The sequence below is a fragment of the Asterias amurensis genome, chromosome 5 (genome assembly GCF_032118995.1).
Source record: "Asterias amurensis chromosome 5, ASM3211899v1".
NCBI lineage: Eukaryota > Metazoa > Echinodermata > Asteroidea > Forcipulatida > Asteriidae > Asterias > Asterias amurensis.
This window is the reverse complement of record NC_092652.1, coordinates 20,882,957-20,904,595: the sequence shown is the minus strand read 5'-3', so window position 1 is coordinate 20,904,595 and position 21,639 is coordinate 20,882,957. Positions and strand designations below refer to the sequence as shown.

General features: G+C 38.2%; 1 protein-coding gene across 4 annotated transcripts in view; it reads left to right on the top strand.

Moving 5' to 3' along the window:
• Positions 1 to 8,334: 8,334 nt before the first annotated feature.
• LOC139936997 (mothers against decapentaplegic homolog 4-like) overlaps positions 8,335 to 21,639 on the top strand; it is a 38,367-nt gene continuing 25,062 nt past the window's right edge. For 3 of the 4 annotated variants that reach the window (XM_071931918.1, XM_071931919.1, XM_071931916.1), the window contains exons 1-4: positions 8,335 to 8,635; positions 9,816 to 10,087; positions 17,701 to 17,875; positions 20,929 to 20,958. In XM_071931918.1, coding sequence (XP_071788019.1) covers positions 9,827 to 10,087; positions 17,701 to 17,875; positions 20,929 to 20,958 — 466 coding nt within the window. In that variant the 5' untranslated portion in view covers positions 8,335 to 8,635; positions 9,816 to 9,826. Of the gene's footprint in view, positions 8,636 to 8,797; positions 8,838 to 9,815; positions 10,088 to 17,700; positions 17,876 to 20,928; positions 20,959 to 21,639 lie in introns of those variants that run through there. The other variant, XM_071931917.1, reaches the window with a different exon arrangement.

Below are 21,639 nucleotides of genomic sequence, written 5' to 3'. Positions count from 1 at the left end.
GGAAGCTGGAAGCGTGGAGGCGCGGAGGCGCGGAGGCGCGGAGTCGCGGTGTTGACAATGGCCGATAGAGGGCGTCTTTAGGAAGACGAGCATATGATGCAATCGTGAAGACGGGGAAGGTGGAGGCGCGGAGGCGCGGAGGCGCGGTCGGGCTTTCTTTCCCTTTTTTAAACAATCCTCTAATGGGGTCAAGTGTATGAGGGCAATATTAATAATTGTACGGAATTCGGGCTTTCTTTCCCTTTTTTAAATAATCCTCTATTGGGGTCAAGTGCATTAGGGCAATGTTAATAATTGTACGGAATTCGGGCTTTCTTTCCCTTTTTTAAACAATCCTCTAATGGGGTCAAGTGTATGAGGGCAATATTAATAATTGTACGGAATTCGGGCTTTCTTTCCCTTTTTTAAATAATCCTCTGTTGGGGTCAAGTGCATTAGGGCAATGTTTTTAATTGTACGGAATTCGGGCTTTCTTTCCCTTTTTTAAATAATCCTCTAATGGGGTCAAGTGTATTGGGGCAATAACAATAATTGTACGTAATTCGAGCTTTCCATTTCCCTTTTGTTTAAACCCTCTAATAAGGTCAAATGTATGAGGGCAATATTAGTTATTGTATGGAATTCGGGCTTTCTTTCCTTTTTTAAAAAATATCCCTCTATTGGGGTCAAGTGTATTAGGGCAATATTAATTATTGTACGGAATTCGGGCTTTCTTTCCCTTTTTTAAATAATCCTCTATTGGGGTCAAATGCATTAGGGCAATGTTAATAATTGTACGGAATTCGGGCTTTCTTTCCCTTTTTTAAATAATCCTCTAATGGGGTCAAGTGTATTGGGGCAATAACAATAATTGTACGTAATTCGAGCTTTCCATTTCCCTTTTGTTTAAACCCTCTAATAAGGTCAAATGTATAGGGCAATATTAATTATTGTACGGAATTCGGGCTTTCTTTCCCTTTTTTAAATATCCTCTATTGGGGTCAAGTGTATTAGGGCAATATTAATTATTGTACGGAATTCGGGCTTTCTTTCCCTTTTTTAAATAATCCTCTATTGGGGTCAAGTGCATTAGGGCAATGTTAATAATTGTACGGAATTCGGGCTTTCTTTCCCTTTTTTAAATAATCCTCTAATGGGGTCAAGTGTATGAGGGCAATATTAATAATTGTACGGAATTCGGGCTTTCTTTCCCTTTTTTAAATAATCCTCTGTTGGGGTCAAGTGCATTAGGGCAATGTTAATAATTGTACGGAATTCGGGCTTTCTTTCCCTTTTTTAAATAATCCTCTAATGGGGTCAAGTGTATTGGGGCAATAACAATAATTGTACGTAATTCGAGCTTTCCATTTCCCTATTGTTTAAACCCTCTAATAAGGTCAAATGTATGAGGGCAATATTAGTTATTGTATGGAATTCGGGCTTTCTTTCCTTTTTTAAAAAATATCCCTCTATTGGGGTCAAGTGTATTAGGGCAATATTAATTATTGTACGGAATTCGGGCTTTCTTTCCCTTTTTTAAATAATCCTCTATTGGGGTCAAATGCATTAGGGCAATGTTAATAATTGTACGGAATTCGGGCTTTCTTTCCCTTTTTTAAATAATCCTCTAATGGGGTCAAGTGTATTGGGGCAATAACAATAATTGTACGTAATTCGAGCTTTCCATTTCCCTTTTGTTTAAACCCTCTAATAAGGTCAAATGTATAGGGCAATATTAATTATTGTACGGAATTCGGGCTTTCTTTCCCTTTTTTAAATATCCTCTATTGGGGTCAAGTGTATTAGGGCAATATTAATTATTGTACGGAATTCGGGCTTTCTTTCCCTTTTTTAAATAATCCTCTATTGGGGTCAAGTGCATTAGGGCAATGTTAATAATTGTACGGAGTTCGGGCTTTCTTTCCCTTTTTTAAATAATCCTCTATTGGGGTCAAGTGTATTAGGGCAATATTAATTATTGTACGGAATTCGGGCTTTCTTTCCCTTTTTTAAATAATCCTCTATTGGGGTCAAGTGTATTAGGGCAATATTAATTATTGTACGGAATTCGGGCTTTCTTTCCCTTTTCTTAAATAATCCTCTATTGGGGTCAAGTGTATTAGGGCAATATTAATTATTGTACGGAATTCGGTCTTTCTTTCCCTTTTCTTAAATAATCCTCTATTGGGGTCAAGTGTATTAGGGCAATATTAATAATTGTACGGAATTCGGGCTTTCTTTCCCTTTTTTAAATAATCCTCTATTGGGGTCAAGTGTATTAGGGCAATATTAATTATTGTACGGAATTCGGGCTTTCTTTCCCTTTTTTAAATAATCCTCTATTGGGGTCAAGTGTATCAGGGCAATATTAATTATTGTACGGAATTCGGGCTTTCTTTCCCTTTTTTAAATAATCCTCTATTGGGGTCAAGTGTATTAGGGCAATATTAATTATTGTACGGAATTCGGGCTTTCTTTCCCTTTTTTAAATAATCCTCTAATGTATTAGGATTCGGCCTTTAATTTTTTCCCTTTTGGAAATAATCCTCTTTTGGGGTAATATGTAGTACGGCAATATTAAAAGTTATTAACTATTTGTACGGAGTTCCCATAATTATTTAAATAATCATCTAATGGTCTTGTGAGTTATCGTATAAAATAAATTGACATCACAGCGCAGTTGTGTATTTTCGAGCCTAATGAGGGCGCTGTTGTGCATCTTTCAGAGTGCCCTCTAGGTTGCCAAATATTTATAGTTAAGCAACAGAGCGCGACCTCAACTCCAGTGTACTGTGTACGTATGAACGTCACCGCGACTCCGTCTCCGCGGAGGCGCAGTGGAAGCTTCGAAGTGTACCTGCATTCTATAGTTGTGCCATATCCCTTTTTGTAAAAATGAGTGAAAAAGTGGTGGCGCCATACGGAAAGTTATCCGAGCTAGCAAACATACCTTCTCAATATAACCTTAATCAATCAAATTCTCTTCTTATTTACAATATTATTTTATTGTCGCACTAGGTTCGGTTTCAGGGTGGGGCTGGGGGAAAAAATTCGCGAGTCGCGGCCTCCGACACCTTCCTTGACAGTAGAGCGCCACCAATCGCCTACCGAGGGGGAGCTAGCACAAGAACAAAACACTGGAATACTGTTATTTTAGCTCATGAGTGTTAGAAGGCCATTAACATTATGAATGCCGACCTAAAATCCCCCAAATTGCCCTTTTTATGGCAAATTTCTGGTTTTTGTTTTATTTCAAGTTCATAATGGTGAAATTAACATTTGGCAAATTCCATGTCGCTTAAGAAGTCACCTCAAGCATAGAGTGCCTCAAGCATCTCGATCATCTCGATCGGGGGGGGGGGGGGGGGTGGTCCCGAGTCCCTTGTTGACATCGCAGAGTTGAACAAAGGAGATTTGCCGATTGCAGGTGTTTACACACTTCTACTGAAGCTTTGTATTGAAGAAAAAATACAAATTAATAATCTTGGCTACAATGATCATTGTGAATTAAACAAGTATGAGAAATGTCGAAACGAAGACCCCCGGTCAACTGAGGATCTCAGTTTATAGTTTGTTTGGTCTTTGATTTTATAATATTTGAGGCATTTTTTTGTGGTTGGCTATATAGCCAGTGACAATCTTATAGCAAAATGACAGTTGTGCGATCTCAGGTTTGGAAGCCGTCTGGGCATAAGCGTAAATGAAGATGGCAACATTTTGTACAAAAAGGCTCGCGGCATTCTGGTTGAGTAGCGGAATGTTTTTTTTCGTCCTTGTACAATTTGTTTGTCGATCCAAAACTGATGTGACGTATCAGTTTTAATTGCCATTTCAGATTCATCACACACAACGAATTTCGGAACCGTTTAAAGGCAGTGGACGGTGGACACTATTGGTAGTTACTACTCAACATAATTATTAGCATAAAACCTTTCTTGATGACGAGTAATGGGAAGAGGTTCGTGGTGTAAAACATTGTGAGAAACGGCGGGCTCCAGCTGAAGTGACGCAGTTTTCGAGAAAGAAGTAATTTATATCGAATTTGATTTCGAGACCTCAGATTTAGATTTTGAAGTCTCGAACATCAAGCATCTGAAAGCGCACAACGATCCGCGTGACAAGGGTGTTTTTTCTTTCATTATTGTCTCCCAAACTTGATGACCGATCATGGAGCTCAAATTTTCACAGGCTTGTTATTTTATGCATACAATTATGTTGAGATACACCAAGTGAGAAGACTGGTCTTTGACATAAAGTGTCCACTGTCTTAAAAAACAGGCTAGGTGAGCATGGCATCGGCACGGCCGCCCGCCTCACCATCATGGATACCCCCATATAGCAATCGGTCAAATCCGCACGATGATAAAACCAGGGCCCAAGTTTCATAGAGCTGCTTAAGTTTGATTCACAAAAAATATGATGCTTACTGGAAAGGTCACGTTACATAAGACTTCTAAGAAAATAACAAACTACATAGGGTTAAGGAGGAAAGGTTAACAGTGAAGGGCAATATTAACTTGAAATGGTTCCACCTCTGTTAGTTAGGCTTACAGCTAAACAACCATTTCACATATGACTGAAACTTTTAAGCAAACTTGTTTTCCTGCTAAAACAGCTCTATAAATGAAAGGGTGTTAGGGCAAGAGGATTGAGCCGTACGAAAACAAAGTCACTGCAAAAATCTCTATCAAACGAAAACTCAACTTCGATTATCAGAGAGAATTAAAGAAAATCTAAAATCACACCGATCATTAACTCTAGTTTACAGCAAAATATTACAAAATACTGTTTCATTTTGAAGAAAAGAAAAAGAAGAAGAAAAAATGCCGGATGACGCCAGTGGCACGTATTCCAAAGAACAAACAGAATTGTTTCTCTTAAAGCGAAGTAACCACTTAGCTAGGCCGGCACGGGCATAACGAGTTGAATTAGAGCTTTATATTATAAAATTCATTTGTGATTGTGCAATCACTTACCCATTCGTGAATAGGCATTACGATCTGTATTGGCCATAGTTATGTAATAGAACTATAAAGAGGGGGTACCAAACCAGGGGACACGGAAGCGTGTTGTGTGCCAATCGTGTTCACACACACAGCTAAATATTTTTCTAAAGGGTTGTTTGTATGTAATTATCAATAATAAACAAATTCAATCAAAAGATTATTTTTGATTTGTTAAGACATCAATATGATAATATTCGAGATTTTGGGGAAAGAAGACATTCTATAGGTACTAGATTCAGCTTGTACAAAACGCACATCAAACTTGACAAAGTTTGAAAACCACATAGTTTGAGAAAAAAAAGTGCCGGATTGCGCCAGTGGAACAGTACGTTTGCGATTGCCAGTTTGGTAATTTCAAATTTTCGAAGTATCCACACGGCTATGCCGGCACAAGTGATTTTGTGGAAATACTACTATTATATATGTGAGGACGGTATTGACACATGTTTCCACATTCATGTTTTGTGTACTATTCGTGAATGGGTGACACTAGCTCAATGCCAAGTTCGAATGATAGGCCAACGGGTTTTGTAGACTAGACCAAGTCGCTCGTTTCATTCGTTTTATTTATTTTGTCACCTTGGGAGGAGCACAGATGACTATGGAGATGCAAGCGCCGACGGATTGGCGTGGACGGACGGAATGGCGACGACACGACGCGACGGATGAGATAGCATCACCGGAACGGTTGATGGGACCGTGACGGGACACGTGCGGCGATGACAGTAAGTGGTTGACCGGCGCGCACTTTTGGTTTTTCTCTATAGTATAGAATTGCCATCCTACTAAACAAGATCCCTTTTTTAATTGATTTTGCAAACAATCTTTTCCCCCAAAAACAACAACAGTAACTACGCATTTTTTTAGGTATACAGAATTAATCATGCTTACCGGCGCGACATGTATACGTGACATCGTCTTCATCGGGAGCGTATATAGGGAGCCTACGTGTTCTGTTGTTCCAGCGTTCCAATTGACGGTAAGCATAAGCGCTGCCTTCTTCAATGATTCTTCACTCATAAATTATGAAATAAACTTAAACCTGCCTCTTTTTAATAAAGGCGTTTTGGTATATGTTTTACCCTTTTCGGCTCCGCCCCAAAACTAAAGCTATGCCTCGTGTTTCAACATCAAAAAACAAAACAAGTTTAACAGGTAAAAAACCCTGTTTACACAGGAAAATGACAACATGTTTCATTCTTTGAATTACTATAGAACATAATGGACTTAAAAATCAAGTATGGCCTCCAATTATTTTACTTAAGGATTGTTTAACACTGCACGTTTAACTTCATTTGACGTCAATACAAATTGAGTGTGAAGAAGATAAAAGCTTACATATTAAATCAGGACAACAAACGGTCGATTTCAATGGACTTACAAAACGTATGATTGATCAATAGTATATTTCTCGTTAACCCATTTGAAGAATATCAAAATAATTGGCGAAAGAGCGACGTCATCAGGTAGGGAGCAGAGTATTGTAAACTGTCAACGGGTCATTGTTTGCTCTGCAGAGCGTGTTTGAGTTTGTTAACATCTGTATTGTAAGAAATTATTACTTCTCATGTTTTAATAAAACGTGGCAATCGGTTTTAATCACGATGATAACCAGGGCAAGGTGAACTCAAGCCGTACAAAAACCCGGTCCAAACTAATGGGATTTCTTCCTCTATTAAAATAAGCCAAGCTATTTGTACAAATATTTTTTTAAATCCAAATCGCAACTTTAATAATCAAAGAATACCTACAATTTTCTTAACTGTACAGTAAAATGTTACAAAAACTGTTTCATTTTAAATAAAAGTGTGATCAAGCCGTACAAAAACCCGTTCAAAACTATTTAGATTTCTTCGTCTATAAATAAGCCAAACTATTTGTACAAATAAAAAAAAATTAATCAAAATCGCAACTTTAATACTCAAAGTAAGAAAAGCCAAATTATACATACAATTTTCTTAACTATACAGCAAAATGTTACAAAAACTGTTTCATTTAAAAAAAGTGTGGAAACAAAAAATGCCGGATTGCCGGGAATAATTCAAAACAGTCTTCGAGCGAAGTAACCACTTAGCTAGGCCGGCACAATTAATAATCGCTGGATTAAAGCTATAAGATTTACAATATTGCTATAGTGATTGTGCAATCATGCAGTTACTCACTTGCGAATTGGCAAATAGTATAATTATGTCACCACTATAAGGGAAATTTGCAGTCAATTTCAACAGGGATTCGACTTCGACGGAGGGCTGTGCAGTTGTGTGTATTTAGAAAGGGCTCACTCAGAAAGCTCACTCTGGCCTAGAGCTGGTCCACCTCTGGCCCTTTTCGAAACCACGGCTTCGCCTTTGGATTCGGCTCGGGCTAGCTTGGCCCCGCCGGGTTGCCTTGACTTGCGCATGTTTTGCGTATCCGCTCTATAAGGGCTTCAGAAGCAAGGATGGAGCCTGAAGCCGGCCGAATCCAAGCCGAAGCCGGGGTTTTGAAAAGGGCATAGGTGTGGTACTATCTTCCCGGTATAGATAGGCCTTTCTTTTGCGGTGTCACATAGGCCTACTGAGTTTAATAGTGGTTGGGGGCAGAAAATAGGCGGCACAAATTTAAAATAAAAATATTAATCAAATCACTTTGAAAGAAAGAAGAGAAAAATAAATAAATAGGTAATATAATACAAATAAATTAAATGAATAAATGAATAAATAAATTATAAAAACCCAACAATATCATTAATAAACTACAAGAATCCATAAATAATTCGATGGGGCTAGCCGCCAACACAAAATATATTTTTCTAGTAGAAATATGGCGCCACATATCACACGGAAGGTTCTGTACGAAATTCTACAGAGAATTAGGTATAGTTTTTTTTTTTTAAACTTCTAGACCCCTTCCACGGTATAAACTCCTTATCATGGTTCCAAGGACGAGACACACAATGTACAACTCCGCCATCAGTCCAACAATGTTTCTTTTGTAGGGACTATTATTTTTGCTAACTTTATGCCCACCCCACCTTTGTCACTGCATGTGTTACATAATCTACACCAAAAATATTACATAATGGCTGAACTTGGCTCCCAGTGATTCCGAAATGGGCGTTGTTCTGTAATACTACTGTGACCCTTTCGACCATTTGCAAATGGGAAAGCTGATAATTATTCGCAGTTGGTAGAACAAGTTGTTTTCGGCCAGGACCGGTTTCACAACGTTTTTGATTGGACAACCTGTGCGTGAGTCATGTGTGCTTCATGAAACAATCTTTTTGATTGGTCTCCAAAGCCTAGTGCCGTATTCTCGCGTGTGTACTGTACATGTACTGTATGTACTGTGTACTTTCTGCTGTGCACATTGCATGCAGAGTAGCTGTACAGTGCATGTGTGTGGTGGCTAAAACTCGTCACAAATCTCATGACAGAGAGACAGCTTTACGGTGTGTGAGAAATGGACTTCTGCTGCCTACACATCTCAATTTTCTAACGTGGAATTGCTTCATAATGTGATGTTTGTTGAGTTCTCTTGCGTGAGGTTTTGGTCGTTCCAGTATATATTTTGTTATAATATGGTACAACTTGATGTTGGAATTCTATCGGGTGTGTAAACAAACAAGCTGGCTAGCTGAAGGGCTGGTTGAAATAGTCAAAAAATATTGGGTAAGTTTGTTACGTGTTAACGACAAATAGAAATTAGTTAACTTCTTCGTTTATATAGTACTTTGATTTCTGTTGAACCATGATGGAGGAATAACAACACAATATCTTCCCCATTCTAATCTTATTCCTCCTTGACCTTGGTTGAACCAGAGACCTTTGATTTTGATGGTTTGACCATTTGACTGTGACTGTGTGTGGTGAGGTAAGATTATAATTATAAGACTCAATTCAAGAAGTTCAGTACTTGAGAATAAGAACTAAGAATAAATAAAACAGCATTGATTATTTATTGTTCAGCTGTTAGACTTAAAATTCTTTGCAAAGGAATGACACAACAAACTAGAATTTAGAAAGCTTGACTGAATCTAGCTGCGATAACGTAACCCTCGCCTCGACGGATAACGTAAACCCACGTCGGGGGAGGGTTAAGTTTTCGCAACTAGACAGAATCATGTTAGTTTGTTGCGATAAGGAGGGTTACATGAACGTTAGTGCACCTAGTTTATACTAGTCCGAGCTACTGGCCCAACCAAAAAGTGCCTTTTTAAACATGTGGACATTAAAGAATGTATCATGTGTGGTCTAATTCATCGTGTGCACGGAGCTACACTACCTTTTTATAGCTCCATGTTGTGTGCAAGATTTCTGCGTTCAGCATTGACCAGTGCCTCACACAGTACTGTGCCCCCCCCCCTCCCGCCAAAAAAAATAATATATAAATAATGTGTAGTGCCTTGATTGACATGTAGCTACTACTGTATTATTAGATGGGCCAGGCCTTGAATTCTGTTTGAAGGGGCGCAGCAACTATCCTGTGGTATGTAAAATTTAAATTTGTACAGGAGGATCCTTGACCAGCACAGGGCACCACAGCAAAAGCACAGGGCACCACGACAATACACCGATCCATTAGGCTACGCGCATGACGCACATGTGAGCAAGAACACGTGATCCTCTCCAATGCCATTCTGCACAACTCTGCCTTGGCGCCAAGCATACGCGCACGCATGTTGGACCATATAGTGTCAGACTTTTGGTTGTGCAATGTGTTGTGAATCAGTCAATACGCAATGGGGCGGGGCTTAATGGATCGGTCGGTTGCCGTTGGTGGGTGCTGTTGGTTAATTCAAGGCCTGATGGTGGGCATACAGCAAATAACATAATTTTCCAATTCCTTCAGATGTCAATCCGATGAGCCTTGTGAGTGTAGCCATCATGGCAACGAGTGCCCCTACATCAGCGGACGCATGTCTGAGCATCGTGCACAGCCTCATGTGCCACAGGCAAGGCGGCGAATCAGAGAGCTTCGGTAAACGGGCCATCGAGAGCCTTGTAAAAAAACTTAAAGAGAAGAGAGATGAACTGGACAGTTTGATCACGGCCATAACGACGAATGGTGCCCACCCTAGTAAATGTGTGACAATACAGAGAACGTTGGATGGGAGATTACAGGTAAAGTCGATTTTTGTGTGATATTTAGTGTGCTCAAAGGGGGGGGGGTAGGCCTAGAATTACAAATGGGTAACGGGGGCCATGGTCTCCGCTGCATTGGTCTTGACCGAAAAGTTTTCCGTTGACTCTAAGATTTTTCAGTGAAAGGGCACCAAGAACTGTCTGAGACACTTAAGTGCACAGTGTAGACACAAAAATGCAGGCCTTCCCTGGGGCACTTCTATGAGACAAATGTAAACTTGTGTTGGAACTTTGCAAAAAGGCACCATCAGCAAAAGCACAGGGCATAGTGGCAAAATGTATTACCCCATGTGTGACCTTTATTGAACATCTCTTATTGTTAGAGATACAAGATGCTGCCATTCACACATTGTAAAGATAGATCCATGAGCATCAAGTTACAACGTACATCTTTTTAGTTGCTAAACTGACACAAAGTTGTCAACTATATTGATGCATATGTGTCCTACATGTAAATGATTACAGCACTACTTAAATCCTTCATGTAGTAGTGTTGGGATGAAAGCATGTCATCAAGTGAGCACTGCTTTGCTTCAATTATTTTTTATCGGTCCCAATGCCCGGGCAATTTTGAAAAAAGGATGTGATTAATTTAGGGCCACAGAAGGCTTGTTATTTTCCTGTTTTGTCCCAGTGTGTTTTATTATAATGGCCGGCCGGGACTTGTTGTCTTGTGTCTCACAGCTGATTGACTGACTGAGGGGAAGGTGGGTGGGTAGGAGAGGGGGGGGGGGGGCGTATTGGTTAAAGCTGTCTCTAGGTATCATCGGTTCTGGATAACTATTACAAAACTGACCCTGCACCTTGAATTTGTACGGTTCCTCTTGAATCGTTAAAGGAACACGTTGCCTTGGATCGGTCGAGTTGGTCTTTGAAAAGCGTTTGTAACCGTTTTTTATAAAATGCATATGGGTAGAAAGATGTTGTAAAAGTAGAATACAATGATCCACACAAACATGCCTCGAAATTGCGTGGTTTTCCTTTTACCTTGTCGACTAACACGTCGGCCATTTATGGGGGTCAAAATTTTGACTCCCATAAATGGCCGACCATGTTAGTTCGAACAGTAGAAGGAAAACCACGCAATTACGAGGCAAACTTGTGTGGATCATTGTATTCCACTTTTAAAACATCTTTCCAACCATATGCATTTTATAAAAAACGGTTACAAACGCTTTTGTTTTGACCAACTCGTCCGATCCAAGGCAACGTGTTCCTTTAAGAGTATATGTGTAGCTAGGGTACCACAGATGTACAGTACAAGGGGAAACAATCACTGAATTGTTATAATTAAACAAAAGTACATGTTGGTTGTACATGAGAGAGAAGGTGTTAAAGGAACACGTTGCCTTGGATCGGACGAGTTGGTCTATTCAAAGCGTTTGAAACCGTTTGTTATGAAATGCATACATGGTTAGAAAGATGTTTTAAAAGTAGAATATTGATCCACACAAGTATCACTCGAAACTGCACGGTTTTCCTTTTACGTCGCGAACTATCACGGTCGGCCAATTGTGGGAGTCAAAATTTTGACTCCCATAAATGGCCGACCGTGTTAGTCGACAGGGTAAAAAGAAAACCTCGCAATTTCGAGGCACATTTGTGTAGATCATTGTATTCTACTTTTACAATATCTTTCTAACCATATACATTTTACTAAAAGCGGTTACAGAACGATTTTCAAAGACCAACTAGATCGATCCAAGGCAACGTGTTCCTTTAAGGTTTGTAGACGATGTTAAATAATTGTCAGTAGATTTTAACAAACAAGGTCATGTAATGTAAACAAATATATCAAATAATTAAACTGTGAGGAGCTGATTGCGACAACTGTATTGAAAGGCAACAACAATTTTATCTGGTTAAATAGGGGCATTTCTATGAGGAAAATGTTGTGTTGAAACTTTGCAATCGGCACCACAGCTAAAGCATTATACCTTGGACACCACAATAATTGTTGATTTTATTTAGCTCTTTGGAATTTTTTAAACTAGTTCCCTCAGCTATGCCCAACTACCTTTGGGAGCCAATATTGACTGCCATCCTCAAACTAAGTTTAAAAGTACAATTTGTAAATAACCACTAAAATGTGTACCCATGATTGACGGGCACTTTAAAAAACAATGTGTAATTGTACATGTACTTAATAATCAGACATATTTTAAGGTTTTAAACTGTACTGTCTTACACTATTTAAGCCTAAAAAACGTGTACTGTTTATGAACTGGTGCGAGTTCAAAACGGTGACACACTTTTGTATACGTGTAACGTCCAAGCCAGACGTTTTGGCAACCTAGATTTTGTGACAGCGCCACATGTGGATAATGTATTGGCACCAATCAATTTTAGTCTGCATACTTTGGAGGTTTTGCAGCTCTTCTGACAGAATCAAAACCAAGTTTTTAATTTTGGAATCTGTCAAAAATGTTTTTGTTTGTGGTGGATGATGTCGGGGCTTTATAATGGTGACACTGACTAGACAGGAAGGATTTTAGTGTGATTTAGAAAAAGGCAACTATGGATTCCTTTGACAGTTGCAACACATGGTTTGTTCATTGCAAAAACATGTACAGAATTGTAATTCTAGTCGATACGACTTACTTTAAAAATTATCTAGATGGTTGAAAAAAGTTGTAAAATTGTCTAACAAAATGTACAGCTATTCAGACAAGTCCATTCTAACAACAGTTGTAATGCTGTTAGATCATTTGTTTCATATGTTGTCTTTTTAAGCACAAAGCCATGAGCAATTTTGATTGTACTCATGGTATTTGTATAATAAATCGCAATAAACCTAATCTAATCCACAATCTACATTGGACATATTTAAAAAAGAAAAACAGTTCTGCAAAATTTTGCTGCCTTTTTATGCAGCTCTATGAATTTGGGCTAGGGCCACAGAAGCAACCAGTGACCTTGCCCTCTACACACCTTGCAGTAAATGTGTTGTAGCCCAGTCTCTAGTCTTAAATTACGCCATAAACATACAGTATCTCTACAATTATAGTTATTATGAATCTCCATGGGTTCAAGTACAGTACAACTGAATAAAAAAAAAATGTACACTACTGTACATAAAAATTTATTCCAAATTTGTTTAACACATTGTTTACATGATTCATGATTAAGTTTGCCCTGTGAAGAGTCGTAGGCCTATATGTAATCAACAGTCAACCTACACATTCACAGCTCCAAGTAACATGCAATCTTCATTTATTTGAGATACTTTAGGGCATGGACAACATTTAAGGCATTAAAGATTCCACAAAGTGGATTTATATTGATATTATAACTTGTACATTGGTGTGGTGCAATATCTCCTTCTTTCCACAGCCTTTAACGCCATTGGACCCTTTCGGTAAACAGTGTTGTCCAAGGCCCACACTTTGTGTACCACAACTTCTATATCAAATAACAAACCTGTGAAAATATAGGCTCAATCGGTCATCGGAGTCGGGAGAAAACAACGGAAAAACCCACCCTTGTTTCCGCGCGTTTCGCCGTGTCATGACATGTGTTTGAAATAACTCCGTAATTCTCGTTAACGAGAATTTATATTGTTTTGCTGTTTTCTCAAAAAGTAAAGCATTTCATGGAATAATATTTCAAGAGAAGTCTTTCACCATTGTCTTCTGTAAACCCTGTAAGTTATTTGTAAATCTGTGAACTTTTTTTTTTTTTTTTCTGAACCGAAAGGGTCCAATGGCTTTAAAGGCAGTGGACACTGATTGGTAATTACTCAAAATAATTATTAGCATAAAACCTTTCTTGGTAACGGGGAGAGGTTGGTAGTATAAAACATTGTGAGAAACGGCTCCCTCTGAAGTAATGTAGTCTTCGAAAAATAAGTAATTTTCCACGAATTTGACTTTGAGACCTTAGATTTAGAAATTTAGATCTCGAAATCAAGCATCTGAAAGCGCACAACTTTGTGTGACATTGACAAGGGTGTTTTTTTCTGTCATCTCGCAACTTTGACGACCGATTGAGCTCAAACTTTTACGAGTTTGTTATTTTATGCATAGTCTATAGATAATGTTGAGATACAGAAACTGTGAAGGCTAGTCTTTGACAACATTACCAATAGTGTCCAGTGTCTTTGAAAACTACAGGTTATGGTCAGGGTTTAGGGTTAAAGCACGTAAAGTATACCATGGAGGAATAAATTATTTCTAATTTATTCCTCCATGAGTATACTGACACATGGTAGTAGTACGTGTACATTGTACATGATACAGCAGACCTTGTAAAGTACACACATCTTTGTGTGTTTTAATTCAATCACCAAGGAAGCATTGAGAATTTCCAAGAAACCGTGGACGGATAATCCCCATTGCTCAAATCCATATAGGCCTTTCATCTAATAATTGACAGTGTGTTGTTAATTATACAGTGCATGTATTCTATTGGAATACAGAGTGATGTTCTGTCATTGTCAATGCTAGTCACTGCCCCCTTGTCACTACAGGATACAATTAACTGCGACCATTACATGTAATTTAAGCGTTCACTATCATCTATGGAGCATTACCATGTATCGTAAATGTGTACAAAATGTAACATGGGTTATTAACTCTAAAACAGGACTGCAATTTAAGGTGAACCAAACAATGTACATATGATTGTTAGATATTAGGTACTTTTAAATTTGTGTACCTTTTATAACAGGTGCTCAATATCAGATTAAGGTTACCAGCCAAAATACAATCTATTGCATTGATAGGCTACCGTTTTTGACCGGTGCCTGTACATCGTTTGCTTTTCTTGAAATCTGGTCCAGTATTTGCATTCCTCAAGGGGCAAGGTCACTTTCGCTGAATGTCAGAAAGTCTACATTTTTATAGTTTTTTTTGTAAGGGCATCAAGGCTAAGAACAGCCAACCAATGTAAAGACAGCTGTGGCCTCTGTAAATAAACATTTGTTGAAAAGAACTAAAGTAATATCATGGGCACACAGGGTCTACCATTCTTATTTTGCTCTGAGTTGGTCACAAATTTTCAACATGTAACAAGAATTTTAGTGAGTGATTGTAATTTGTGATAATTTACATATTTATAAGTATCCATAGTATATTTACAGGTATGTAGGTAATAATAGAAAAACTTTTTTTGTTAAATCAACAACATTTTGTGTCTACTGAAAACTGGAATAACAAAGTGTAGTTTGATGCACGTAGTACATTTATGAAGGTGAATTATGTAGAGGAATGGTGTATTCCACCATCTCTTTAAAGGCAGTGGACACTATTGGTAATTGTCAGAGACTAGCCTTCACAGTTGGTGTATCTCAACACATGCATAAAATAACAAACCTGTGAAAATTTGAGCTCAATCGGTCATCGAACTTGCGAGATAATAATGAAAGAAAAAACACCCTTGTCACACGAAGTTGTGTACGTTTAGATGGTTGATTTCGAGACCTCAAGTTCTAAATCTGAGGTTTCAAAATCAAATTCATGGAAAATTTCTTCTTTCTCGAAAACTATGGCACTTCAGAGGGAGCCGTTTCTCACAATGCTTTATATTATCAACCTCTCCCCATTAGTCGTCACTGAGAAAGGTTTTATGATAATAATTATTTTGAGCAATTACCAATAGTGTCCACTGCCTTTAATTATCAACTCATAGAATGCCACTATTTAACCAGAAACCGTTTACATTTCTTGGTGAAATGTACACTGTACACATTACGTACACAAAGGGCACAGATAAGAAGCCTACACTTAGCATCTTCCAGCCACTGTAAACCTTCGGGAAAACTAATCTCCACTACAGATGTATTGAAGGTTCGAGTGACAAAATATTGGCAGTAATGGATTTGTGGCTATTGAATTATGTATGGACTGTCCCCTAGAACCACAGCCAACTGGAGCCACTGTGGAGACCAGTTGTCTGATCGCAGAGCTCTAATGAATTTGTCCCAATATCCCGGCTTGGATGGAATATGTTGGAATATATGCCAACTTGAGCGCAATGGGATCTTGTGTTTCCCTGGATTACTCTACTCCTACTACACTGATGGATTTTTGGAGGTCCACAGACGCTGATTTGTGTTTTTGGTGGTTTCTGTTCATCTGTTGTGTTGGAATGGGATTTTTGTGTTGTTGTGTTTGGGGTGGTGGGGGGGGGGGGGGGGTTTAGGGGTGGGGGTTTATTTTCAATTGGTAAAGTTTCATTTATGGCTGATTTGCTTTGAAGTCCCTTCCCCCCAATAACAAGAATTGAAGTCAAATCATGGATCTATAGCTCCATGGTCAAATGTAATATATTTTTAGATATTGAATAGAATTTAAATGTATAGGAATTTCAATACATGCCCACATTTGAATTCTATTCTGTCTAGTTTTAGTACCATTGTTTTTACAATGTGTTTTCTTATTAGGGATTATTATTCCTACACTGACACAATCGCTCGCCGGATTTGCGATATTTTAAAAAATTTGACGTCACCTTTTGAAATGTACTTTTTTAAATTCCAATTGTATACTTTGCCTTAAAGTACCGTATTCCTTTCTGATACACGTAGGATTAAGACAAATGAACGTGTAAAAAAATCCAAGGGCGCTATACATTGTGCCTTTAAGTACTGTAATCCTCTTTTAATTGTAGGAACAGCGAGCATGTTCAATGTGGATTTAAAACTAGCAACAAAAGACTTTTCTCAAGGATGAAATTGTGGTCAAGGACTTTGGAAATTTCTGTACCTAGGTTCATTGTCTGTTTTGTTTTTTCTACTGATAATTTTAAATACATTCATGAACAGGTTCTTAATTTTAATTGTACGTATGTTATTGACTTAAGTTGTTTTCAGGTTCTGCAGGAAGTAGGAGGTGGGGGATGTGGGACAGACTCTAAAGGTTCAAACAAAAGCGTGACCAATATAATGTCAAATTAATATTTTCTGTTTGCACTGGTGCTTTGATGATCAGTTGTTTACCTTTTACATTTCCAGTATTCTGGTAGATCTATGCATGTTTTGATTATAATTTTTGTTTTTAAATTTATTTATTAATATAATATGTACTTTACTACATGTTTTAAATTGTTTATTCAAATTGACCATAGTTGTGAAAATGGGAGGGAAGAGCAGTTAACGAGAGTTGTGAAAAAGGTGAGAGTAGTGAAAACAAGAGTAGCAAAAATGATTACAGTAGTGAAAAATGAGTGTAGTGAAATTGTGAGAGTAGTGAAAATCGTGAGAGTAGTGAAAATCGTGAGAGTAGTGACAATGAAAAAAGTGAAATTGAGAAAAGTGAACACTGTGGATGGGTAGAGTAGTCAAAGTAGGGAAAAATGTGAGAGTTACAGAAGTGAAAATGGATTTTATTTGTGATTTTCTTTTCTTCATACCTGTATCAGCAACATTTTTTGGTTTGTTTGGACTTTATTCCACAGCGGTTGTGATAGTCTTTTAATCGAATGAATCAGCAACACTTTTGGGTATAGTTGGTCTTTATTCCACAGCGGTTGTGATAGTCTTAATCAAATGTATCAGCAACATTTTTGGGTATAGTTGGACTTTATTCCACAGCGGTTGTGATAGTCTTAATCAAACTTAAACCACTTTTTGATTAATGTTTTACTTGAACCAGGTTGCGGGCAGAAAGGGCTTCCCTCATGTCATCTATGCACGGATTTGGCGCTGGCCAGACCTTCACAAAAACGAACTCAAACATCTCAAATTCTGCCAGTTTGCTTTTGATCTGAAATGTGACAGCGTTTGTGTAAACCCCTATCACTACGAGAGAATCGTATCCCCTGGAATAGGTAAGGTCTATTACTAGGGTTTGAAACTTTGCATAGTTTTTTGGGGAAGTATATTTATAACTAAGAGAGGTTTGCAGTAACATCATGTGAATATCTCTTTTAAATAGTGTTGGTTCTGAAAGTGGAAAGACTCAACAATTAGATAAATATGCTCTGAACGTCTTTAGGAGTTCTAATGCTTCAAAGTTTCTGTATAACACATGGCTCAGATTGTGACGTAATCGCTCCAAAGTTTAAATTGAAACTTTCACAGGTTTTATTGTGATAATCTACATTTATATTGGATTAAAACAATCAAAGGTCTTCTTGCACATATGTTTGTAGCACCTTACAAAGAAAAGCTATTCTCCTTGTTCGGGGCAAAGTTGCATTGTATAAATTTTAAACAATTCTAACAGATCTTCAAGTTCACACCAAGTACCAATCCTTCAATTATGTGCATAATGTTCTACATGTATCAGTCTAAGTGTTTATTTCCGAGTTCTTACATATAACCAGCCAAACATTTATAAACTACATACCAGACACCAGTACAGTCAATGTACCAATCCCACAGCTGGTCTAACCTTAGCCTTGACATTTTGCTGGCAACTGTTGGCTGAAACCAGACAATAAATTTACTGAGGTGGAAGATAGGCTTTCCTGGAATAAGCATTTTGGCGGCAACAACGGTGCAGTCCGTTGTCTGCAGCTGTCAGTTGGAGCCTCTGGCGGCTGGTGGCTGGCGTGGTCTGCTTCTTTTCCCCTGTTTTATTTTCCTCTTCTTTGTTTTCAATGGATACAATTGAATCTTCTTTGTCTCAAAAAAATGATGTTCAAATTTGAGTCTCACAGGTTATCTCTTTCAATTGTGCTGAAAATAGCTCATGAATCAGAATCTTCCAATTTTGGTTCTGGTCGTTGAAATCTGGCATGGTCTGCTTCTGTTCCCCTGTTTTATTCTGCTTTTTTCAACAGATAAATACAATTGAATCTTCTTAGTCTCAAAAGAACGATATTCAAATGTTGAATGTTCCACAATAATTTATCGTTCAATTGTGCTGAGTGCCGCCCATAAACATTCTGAGCTACAACTGTAAAAGTCTTGCGGTCTCGTGGATATTCCTCCAAAACTGAAGCCCCCCTAGTGCTAAATTGTGTACAGTATCCATTATGACATACAAATGAGTAAATCCTTAACCTTGTGTTGTACATGTAGCTCTTACAAAAACTTCACATGGGTCAATTATGAGTAACTGCACCATGAGTGCATGTCTGTTCTACACAGCGTGAAGGTTCATCACAAAGGCACATTCATGTTGTAATTGAGACCCAGTTTAAAGGCAGTGGACACTATTGGTAATTACTCAGCATAACTATCATCATAAAACCTTTCTTGATTAATGGGGAGAGGTTGATAATATAAAACATTGTAATAGACGTAGTTTTCGAGAAAGAAGTAATTTTCCACGAATTTGATTTCGAGACCTCAAGTTTAGAACTGAAGTTCACGAAACCAAGCATCAGAAAGCACACAACTTCGTGTGACAAGGGTGTTTTTTCTTTCATTGTTATCTCGCAAATTTTCACAGGTTCGTTATTTTTTGCATATATGTTGAGACACACCAACAGTGAAGACTAGTCTTTGACAATTACCAAAAGTGTCCACTGTCTTTAATGTTGGACAGGACATGTGGTGTGGCCTTGCAGCAATGTGCTGATTTTGAGTTGACATACTTTATGCGTATACATGTACATGCTGTACAAAAAGTACACGTAACATTGTATGACTGATGCATTTTGTCATGGGCTAGGCTATGAGGCATAGGGGAGGAGGAGGGATAGGCAGGCCTAGAAGTTTATCTTTGAGAGGGCAAGGCCATTATTTTCCGAAGGGCGCTTTCATTTGAAAATCTTAATAGGCTTTTGGCATTTGTGTAATTCCAGGCCTTGGATGGTCATCGTGGCTGCATACCACTGCATGGCTCAACACATCTTTGTGTTTTGTTTTGACCCCTCCCCCTTTTTGACTTGAATGCCCCACCATGCCTATTTATTTTGTACATTTTGAAATCATAGTATGTGTGGAGGATATTTGTAGCTGGTTGAGTGTGTACTCTCTTAAATTGAATTGTGCCAAGTCTGAGTTTCTATTATTTGGTTCTAAGGTTCAATTAGATAAGATCGATGTTACTTCTTTCAAGATTGCTGATTCTGTGATTCCTCTCTCTCATTTTTGCAGAAATCTTGGTATAACTTTCGATTGTACAATGTCTGTGTCAGGTCATATATCCAATGTGTTTAAATCTGTTCGTTACCAGTTGAGAAATGTTGGCTTGATCCGCAAATACCTGACCCGTCCAGCCACTGAGAAAATAGTCCATGCTCTCATTTCTTCTCGGCTGGATTTCGGTAATGGTCTTCTTTTTCACTTACCCCAAACTCAACTTTCTAAACTACAAAAATTACAAAACGCAGCTGCTCCCATTGTCACTCTTACCAGGAAACACACTCACATTACACCGGTTCTGAAGTCACTACACTGGCTACCAGTCGAATCTCGTCTTACTTTCAAACTTCTGTTGCTTATCTTTCATTGCATCAATGGTTCTGCTCCTATACATAACATTTCTTTGGTTAAAGCTTATACTCCTGTGCGATCTCTCTGATCTTCCAATACATGCTTGCTTCAAGTTACTAAGAGTAGCAAGTCATGGGGCGATAGGTCATTTTCCCATGCTGGACCCACACTCTGGAATAACTTGCCTCTACAAATCCGCAATACTTTCAAGGTTAAGTTGAAAACCACTTTGTTTAATCTCGCCTATATGTAACTGGTCTATTTGTCTTATTTTTCTTGCTGTGTGTGGTTTCCCCTCCTGTGCGCCTTGAGCACCTCATTTTGGTGGATTTTGGCGCCCTATAAATATTCTTTATTATTATTATTATTATTATTATGTGTACAGTATAGTATTCAGTCAATTGATTTATTTATCATTTTATGAACAACTACTTATTCAAATTTTGGATTTTACCTTTCAAATGTCTCTTGTTTTTTTTAAAAACCCTTACAGATTTGTCAGGTTTGACTCTCCAACATACAGGTAAGCTAAATAATGCTTGTTGGTTTTGTTTTATTTTGTGGTTGTTGTTAATTTTGTTGTTGTTGTTGTTGTTCTTGTTTTGCAGGTGTGGGGGTTTACAGGGTACAATTATTTGTAGGATAAAGTGGAGCTGACATAAATGTTCTCATTTACTTTGACTAAAGAGACATAAATTTACATTTCAACACCCATGGCCTAGTTTTTCTTTTTCCTCCAGCGTCTCACACCTTCGTTACATACCAGATCTGAGCTCTATGCGAGGCCCCAGTGTTAAGTGTCGCAGCAGAATGTTAGTGTTGTAATGTAACACCCCACCCACTGTTAAACCTGGCACCCCCCCCCCTTTCCAGAGCACGGTGATTTGTCTTTAAACACATCACCATTGATCTTGGATCAAGTTCAGAATTAAATCTGCTCAGGGGGTGCAAGGGTTACAGTACACATAGACCTCAATATGAAACATTTGAGAAATTTGAGAATCAGTTACGACCATGTTGCTCCAAATGCATACAGAACTCAGTGGCTGGGCATGTCTATACCCAGTACATGTACATACATGTTGATTGGACGTGGACATTTGTAGCGATTGATTTATCCACCATGGATCTGTACAGTGTATTGCCTCCATGGTCCTTTGATGGGCAATCCAATGTCATTTAACTATTCTGTTATACTCTTGTA